This window comes from Orycteropus afer, unplaced genomic scaffold, assembly GCF_000298275.1.
Source record: "Orycteropus afer afer isolate SDZICR_OR568_19922 unplaced genomic scaffold, OryAfe1.0 scaffold00009, whole genome shotgun sequence".
Taxonomy (NCBI): domain Eukaryota; kingdom Metazoa; phylum Chordata; class Mammalia; order Tubulidentata; family Orycteropodidae; genus Orycteropus; species Orycteropus afer.
The window spans coordinates 9,662,772-9,670,758 of record NW_006921596.1 but is presented as its reverse complement, the minus strand read 5'-3'; the positions used below and the strand labels follow the sequence as shown (position 1 = coordinate 9,670,758).

General features: G+C 43.3%; 1 protein-coding gene across 1 annotated transcript in view; it reads right to left on the bottom strand.

The window, feature by feature from the left end:
* CUNH16orf78 (chromosome unknown C16orf78 homolog) overlaps positions 1–6,620 on the bottom strand; it is a 34,751-nt gene extending 28,131 nt beyond the window's left edge. Inside the window, exon 1 of the mRNA XM_007947858.1 lies at positions 6,471–6,620. Coding sequence (XP_007946049.1) covers positions 6,471–6,620 — 150 coding nt within the window. The remainder of the gene's footprint in view (positions 1–6,470) is intronic.
* Between the last annotated feature and the right edge of the window lie 1,367 nt (positions 6,621–7,987).

Sequence of the window (7,987 nt, the reverse complement as noted above, 5' to 3'; positions counted from 1 at the left end):
TGGGCAATCTACTTCCGTAGTGATACTGCCTTGGAAACCCAAGGAGGGGTTGCTATGAGTTGGATCTGACTTGATAGCAGTGAGGTTTTTTTTTTTTTTTTTTTTTTAAATCTCCTTTCAGGTGTATGTGACTTGTGACTGTGGGTAAGAGTGGCTAAGACTGTAGTCTCTAGGTCAGACCACTTGGGTTGGAATCCTGCTCTATTGCTTAGTGGCTGAGTAACGTCAGGTAAGTCATTATTCTCTCTGTAGCTCAGTTTCCTTACTGAAAAGATGGGGATAATAGCGTCATAGTTACCTAGTGCTGCTATAACAGAGTGAAGCCCAGTTAATACCACAACATAAATACCACACATGGATGGCTTTAACAGAAATAGATTTTCTCACAGTTTAAGAGGCTTGAAATCCAAATTCAGAGAACCAGCTCTAGAAAGCTTTCTTTCTCTGACAGCTCACAATTTAGGAGGAAAATCTTTGTCTCCTTTCAGCATCTGTGGGCCCAGCATCCCTTGGAGATCACCATGAGTCCTTGCCATCACCTTCCCCTGGGCCCAGAAGGTTCTTAGCTCAGGGACCCCAGGTCCAAAGGACACACTCCATCCCCAGCTCTTCTTTCTTGGTGGTAGTCAGATCTCCCTTCTCTGCTTGCTTTTCTCTTTTATCTCTTGTAAGATAAGAAGGGGTCCAGGCCACACTTAGGGAAACTCCCATTACACTGGATCAGGGCCATGACCTGAGTAAGAGTGTTGCATCCCACTCTAATCCCCTTACAACTGATTGGCTGATCACATCATGGAGGATGATTACATCATTACAAAAGTGTCACATTATATCATTACATAACTGCCAAACCATTGAGAATCGTGGCCCAGCCAAGCTGACACATATTTTTGGGAGAACATAATTCAGTTTATGACAAATAGGATCTACCTTCTAGGGCTGTTGTGAGAAATAAATGAATTAATACGTGTAAGCACTAAGTCCTTCATTAATGTTAGCAATTATGAAGTGGAAGGAATGCCTTGCTAAGGCAGTTGGGTGTGAGGGAGGGAGTTGCCAAGGGTATTATCATGGATTGAATTATGTCCCCCAAAATATGTGTTGGAATCCTAACCCCTATACCTCTGGATAGCTTCTTGAGATGCACAAATGTTTTGTGCTTGACTGCTAACATAAAGGTTGGCAGTTCAAACTCACCCAGCAGAACCACAGAAGGTGTGGCTATCTGCTTCTGAAAGATTACAGTCCCTAGCTGCCCTTCAGGTCTGGAACTGAAGCCCCCTCCCGTGGCTTCCAGCCAGACAAAAGACAGGCATATGAGCTGAACATTTACATTAGATAGATACACTCCTTGGAGAGATCAATCATAGGAGAATAGAAGGGCTGTGTATGCACAGGGAGACAGCTCAAGGGGCAGGAGTGCATGGAGGGAAGGACACAGGGAAGAGGTAACTATGGGGAGGAAATAAGAGGGGAACTGTTGCATTGTGAGAAATTGCAGTCAATGTCATGAGACAAAGTGTAGGTGAGTTGCTGTATGGAAAGTGAATTTGCTCTGTAAACTTTCACCCAAATCACAATAAAAATAATAATAATAAAAAAAGATTATAGCCAAGAAAACCCTATAAAATGGTTCTACTCTTGTAATACATAGGGTCAACATGAGTTGGAATTGCCTCCACAGCAGCAGGTTTGGTTTGGTTTGGTTTGATATACCTGATGTAATCTGATTTGGAAATAGGGTTTTCTTTATTATGTTAATGAGGTAATATCTGTGTAGGGTGTATCCTAAACCTAATCACTTCTGAGTGATGCACAGAGATGTTGTTGTTAGGTGCTACCCAGTTGATTCCAATTCATAATGACATCGTGTCACAGAGTAGAACGTCTCCATTGGGTTTTCTAGGCTGTACTCTTTATCTTTACAGAAGCAGATTGCCAGTGCTTTCTCCCATGGAGCCGCTGGGTAGGTTCAAACCACCAACCTTTCGGTTAGCAGTGGAGTGCTTAACTGTTGCACCATGAGAGCACCTTAGACACAGAGCTATACAAGAATGAATGGTAAGAAGATACATGCTATGGGAAGACTGCCAAGGAACCAAGGACTGTTGGGGCTACAGAAACAGAGAGATAAGGATTTTCCCCCAAAGCTGATAGAGAGGAAGCCTTCCCCTACAGGTGGTGCCCTGAACTTGGACATGTAGTCTCTTAAACTGTGAGAAAATAAATTTCTGTTTTTTAAAGCCACACACTTGTGGCATTCTGTTGTTGTTGTTGTTATGTGCCATCGAGTCGGCTAGGGACACACTAAGAAATGAAGGCAGACGGGCTTAATGTCGTAAATATCTTCAGAAGAAGGAGCTTCTCATTAACTTCAGATGAATGCAAGTTGGCCAAGGCTGAATTTTCAGGTTGTGAAGAGAGAGGCTGGGCCATCTCTAGGGGACTTCCTCTCCCAACCTTTCCCTATACAATGCTCAGCCTCTCCTATGGAGTCACGTGAGTAGCTCCCCCATTTTGGAGGAAGCTGAGTTGGACTGATGCAGGATATGTACAACCCCCCCCACACACACACACCTCAAAAAAAAAAAAAAAAAAACAAACCCTACAATCAAAGAAACTAACTTGGTGGGCTTTGTGAGTAGGCCTTTGGACTTTGGAGTTTTCTCTGCTGTCAAATGGGTCACAAGAGTCCAAGCCCTATGGGTAGTGCCATAAGCTGTGCAAACCAAAAAACCCTGCTTTCTTTGCTATGCTGGAGTGGGAAACACCTTGGATTGCCAGGTGTGGAATTGCTTCCCAGGAGAAGGAAGAGAAGGTGCAAGGGGTAGCCTGAGGTGCAGAGAGAATTCCATTCCCCCAACCATCTTCACTGAAATGTCTTTTCACCTGCTGCTGCCCAACTTGCCACAGAAGCATCACCTTCTTAAGAGTGTTTTTCTTTATAAAAATATTTTATCTTGTTTTAGGTGAAAGTTTGCACAGCAAATTAAATTCCCATTCAACAAATCATACACAGATTGTTCTGTGACATTGGTTAATATCCCCCAAAGTGGCAGCACTCACCATATGCACCCTGCCTGCCCCAATTCCATCCATCCGGTTTCCTTGCCTCTCATTGCCTTCTCAATTTTGGGTAAATGTTGACTGTTTGGTCTTGTATAGTTGACTTTTCAAAGAAGCACCTTCCTCTTAAATGTTTTTGTTTATTTTATGGGACAATCTATTATTGTCTGAAAGGTGATGTCTAGGAGTGGATTCAGTTTCAGGTTAAAAGGATGATAATCTCAGGGATTCCTCTAATCTTTATCTGTCCAGTAAGTCTGGTCTTTTTTTATGAATTTGATTTTGTCCTACATTTTTCTCCCTTTCTAACTGGGACCTTCTATTAGACCCCTGGTCAGAGCGGTCAGTAGTGGTAGCTAGGAATGGCCTAGTTCTTCTGGTCTCAGGATGGAAGAGGCTGTGCTTCACACGGGCCATTGGTCCTGTGGACTAATTGCTTCCTTGAGTCTTTAGCTTCCTTCACTCCCCTTCTCTCCAGATGAGAAGAAACCAATAGTTGTATCTTAGATGGCCACTCAAAAGCTTTCAAGACCCCGGTTGCTATCCACTAAACTAGGATGTAGAACCTTATCTTTATGAACTAAGATAAGCCAATTAACCTAGTTGTCCCACAGGACTATGTTCTTGAGCCTTCAAACCCAGTAAATCAACCCCATGAAGTGTTTGGTTATATCTAGGAAGTATCCATAACTCTGTTCCCTATGTGCTTTACTGTACATGAATATATTTGTAGCACATATAAACTCACTGCCGTCAAGTCGGATCCAACTCATAGCGACCCCTTCTTGGGTTTCTGAGGCAGTATCACTACATAAACATATATATATGGGTCGGGGCAACTCGACAGCACATAACAACAACAACAACAAGCTTTGTCCCTATGTTATCTTCCAGAAACTTTATAAAAAAACAAACAAACAAAAAAAAAAAAACCAAACTCACTGCCATCGAGTTGGATCTGACTCATAGCGACCCTTCCTTGGGTTTCTGAGGCAGTATCACTACAGAAGTAGATTGCCCAATCTTCCTTCTGAGGAATGGCTGGTGGGTTTGAACCACCAGCCTTCTTGTTAGCAATCAGATGTCTTAGGCACTACACCACCAGAGCTCTCAGAAACTTCATACTTTTAATATTTAGGTCTTCGATCCATTTTGAGTTAGTTTTTGTGTATGGTGTGAGGTAAGGATCCTGTTTCATTTTTCTGCAAATGGATATCCAGTTTTGCCAGCACCATTTGTTAGAGAGATTGTCTCTTCCCCCACTGAATGAACTTCAATCCTTTGTTGGAGATCAGCTGTCCATAGATGGATGAACTTACTTCTGGGTTCTCAATTCTGTTCCAATGGTCTGTGTCTGTTGTTATACCAGTATCAGGCTGTTTTGATTACTGTGACTGTATAGTGAATTCTGAGATCAGGAAGTGTGAGGACTCCTACTTTGTTCTTAATATTGCTAACACTCAGGGCCTCTTTCCTTTCCATATAAAGTTGGAGATTATCAGGAACGTCTTTGAAAATCCAAATGCTTTAGAAAGGGTGATGGTGCTTGAAGGTTTAATTATATGTTCAATTTAAATATGTTTCCTTTCTGGGTCCAAACTTATTTACAATAAAAGCCACACATAAGGTAAAGCTGTTAAACATTATTAGAATATCACCCTAGTGAAAGGAGATGGGACCAAACATACAAACCATGGGAGCAAATATAATTACTGTGATTGAATATTAAATTTAGTCCGAGTGACCAAGCAGTCAAGGCCTCTTCCAAAAACATAAGCAGACAGGGACAGGTTATCAGTATATCATTAGCACCTTAATGTAAAATATGTTTATCAGATGCTTTTTGCCGTGTCTGATGGAGTTAATACTCAAGATCTTTGTGACTATAAATGACAAAAAAAAAAAAAAAAAAAAATTGCTGTTGAGTCAATTCTGACTCATGATGACCCTATGTGTGTCACAGTGGAACTGTGTTCCATAGGATTTTCAATGCATTCTTTTGAAAGTAGATCACCAGGCCTTTCTTCCAAGGCACCTTTGAGTGGATTGAACCACCAATCTTTTGATTTGCAGACCAACACATTAACTGTTTACACCACCCAGGGACTCCATAAATGATAAGCACATAAACCAAATGGTTTTCCTGACAGCAGAGCATGATAATCTGGATAAAGCAGAGAAAGTGCGGTTAATTATCGGGTCTGACAAAGCCCATTAGCAGGAAAATTGGGTAAGTCTGTTTGAGCCCTTGCTCTGCCCTTTATTAGCTATGTGACCTCAAGCAAATTACTTCTCTTCACCTCTGGAATCTACTTCTGTAGTGATACTCCTCAGAAACCCAAGGAGGGGTCACTAGGAGTCAGATCCAACTCGACAGCAGTGAGTTTGGTTTTTTTTGTTTATAAAGTCTCTGGAAGGAGCTCTGGTAGCATAGTGCCTAAGCACTTGACTGCTAACCAGAAGGCTGGCGGTTCAAAAGGAAGCCACTCCTCAGAAGGAAGGTTGGGCAATCCTACTTCCATAGTGATATTGCCTCGGAAACCCAAGGAGGGGTCGCTATGAGTTGGGGCCGACTCGACGGCAAATAACAACAACAAAGTCTCTGGAAGATAACATAGGGACAAAGCTTATTTGTTATTTGCCGTCGAGTCGGACCCGACTCATAGTGACCCCTCCTTGGGTTTCTAAGGCAGTATCACTACAGAAGTAGATTCCAGAGGTGAAGAGAAGTAATTTGCTTGAGGCAGTATCACTACAGAAGTAAATTGCCCAACCTTCCTTCTGAGGAATAGCTGGTGGGTTTGAACCACCAGTCTTCTGGTTAGCAGTTGAGTGCCTTAGGCACTATGCTACCAGAGCTCCTAGGGACAAAGCTAGGGGTCCTAATTTTTGGCATAACTACACTGAAAATACAGAAACAATAGAACAGAAACTGGATAAGTGGGACTTCCTAAAAATCAGGGGGTAATAATGGCTTAATGGCTGGGAGTTGTTGATGAGATAACCCATGTACAATGTTAAGCACAGGGCGTGGAACACAGGAAATGCTTCATAGAAGTTAACCATGTGATGAGTACCATCATGAGTACTGCTGCTCTACTATTTTCAGCCCCTTTGCTCTGGGGATCAGGGTCATTCAAGATACCACTTTCCATGGACATGGCTATAGATGATAAGCCTTCTGTAGAACCTGGGGGAACTAGGGAAAACAGGCAAAACTGTTGCCTTCATCCCCAGAGGAAGAGGGAAGGGCAGGTAGCTCTGATGCAGGCTAGAGGGGAAGGCACTGCCTTTGACCCTGGAGCTATCAGTGGGGAGGGAAGTGGCCAGGGACAGTGGAAAAGGTCTTATTCTGAAACCGGAACCCTGAAGACTTTGCTCCTTAGCCCTTCTCAAATGCCCACCTGGAGAACTTGCTTCTTCTTGCCCTGCCTCCGCTCCATCCACTCCAGCACCCGTGTGAGGTCAGACATGCGCCTCTCCTCAGCAGTCTTCCACATGGATTTGTGCTCAGTGGGCATCATGTCCTTTAGATCCTCTGCTTTCTCAGACATGATGGAGTTCTGGTCACACCGTAGGTGAGAGGGTGGTACTCTCTCACCCTCTTGGTCTCTCTGTCTCTACTTGCTGACTTGGATGATGCAGAAGGTAGGGTGTGGCCTCCAGATGTGAACATAAAGGGCAGAGTTAGGTAACACAGCTGGATTGACCTCAAAAGGGTGCAGGGTTGACGGTGGCAATTATGAGGTCACTGTCAGGCTTTGTGGCTAGCCCAGGGGTCAGAGTGGAGGTAGGACATTGAATATGGTCCACCTTTCCCCATATGGCCACTGGTCCTCTTTAAGCACCATCCCGTACCTGAACTCTGCCACAGCCTCCTTATACCTTACCGCCTCTACTTCCACACAGGTCTTGCTTAAACAAAGGTCAGCAAACCTATCTTACTTTCTGAAAAACCTCCAAAGGCTCCCCACTGTGTATAAGAAGTACCAGTTCCTTGTGTGATATCGAGGCTTCCCACAAGGAACTCTAGAATGAGGATTTCATAGGCTCAATTTCTCCTATATGCACACATTAATTTATTCATGTAGGTAGCTATCAGATGCTTATTACATGTCAGGCACTATGCTGGTGATAAAGTACAGAATAAAAACACAGCTTTGGACCTCCTAAAGCATATGGGCTAGTGGGGAAGACAAGGCAGCAGTCAAATAATTACCCTATGAATCCATAATGACAAAGGAAGATGAGTGCACTGAAGGCAAAGGAACCAATTCTACAAAAGCCCATACAATGGAACCATACTTAGGGCAGTGGATGATTGCACTCGGGTATGTAGCCTTCAGTAGACCAGAAGGACAAATATGTACAAAGGCCCTGGAGCAGGATGGAGACATGGCACATGAGGAAAAACAGAGGCCAGGGTAGTTTCAAAATAATAATAATAATAATAATAATAATAACCAAACTCAACTGCTGTTGAGTCAGATCTGACTCATAGCGACCCCTCCTTGGGTTTCTGAGGTGGTATCACTACGGAAGCAGATTATAGAACCTGTATCACCTCAGCTCACTGCCTCGAAAAAATTACCAGGTCGTGACACAAGAAGAAGAATCACAGGTGGAACCTAGCAAACTCTGAGTTGAGGAAATGGAACTTAAAGTCTGGGGAGAGCATGGTGACTCAAGGAAGACTACTGGAGATGAAAGAACTGCATAGTGAGAACTAGCATCATCAGAGGGTTCCTTGTGAGGGTTTAGCTGAGTACATGAGTATGAACTACTTGACACCAGGAAAAGAAACATCTGAAAAGATAGAGGGAACAGTAGCTGGCTGGAAATAGTGAGTTTTCCCACCAGGTAGACCCCAAAACTGCATAAATCATAAGGTATCGGGTAGAGTAACTCAGAGTGTCTTAAT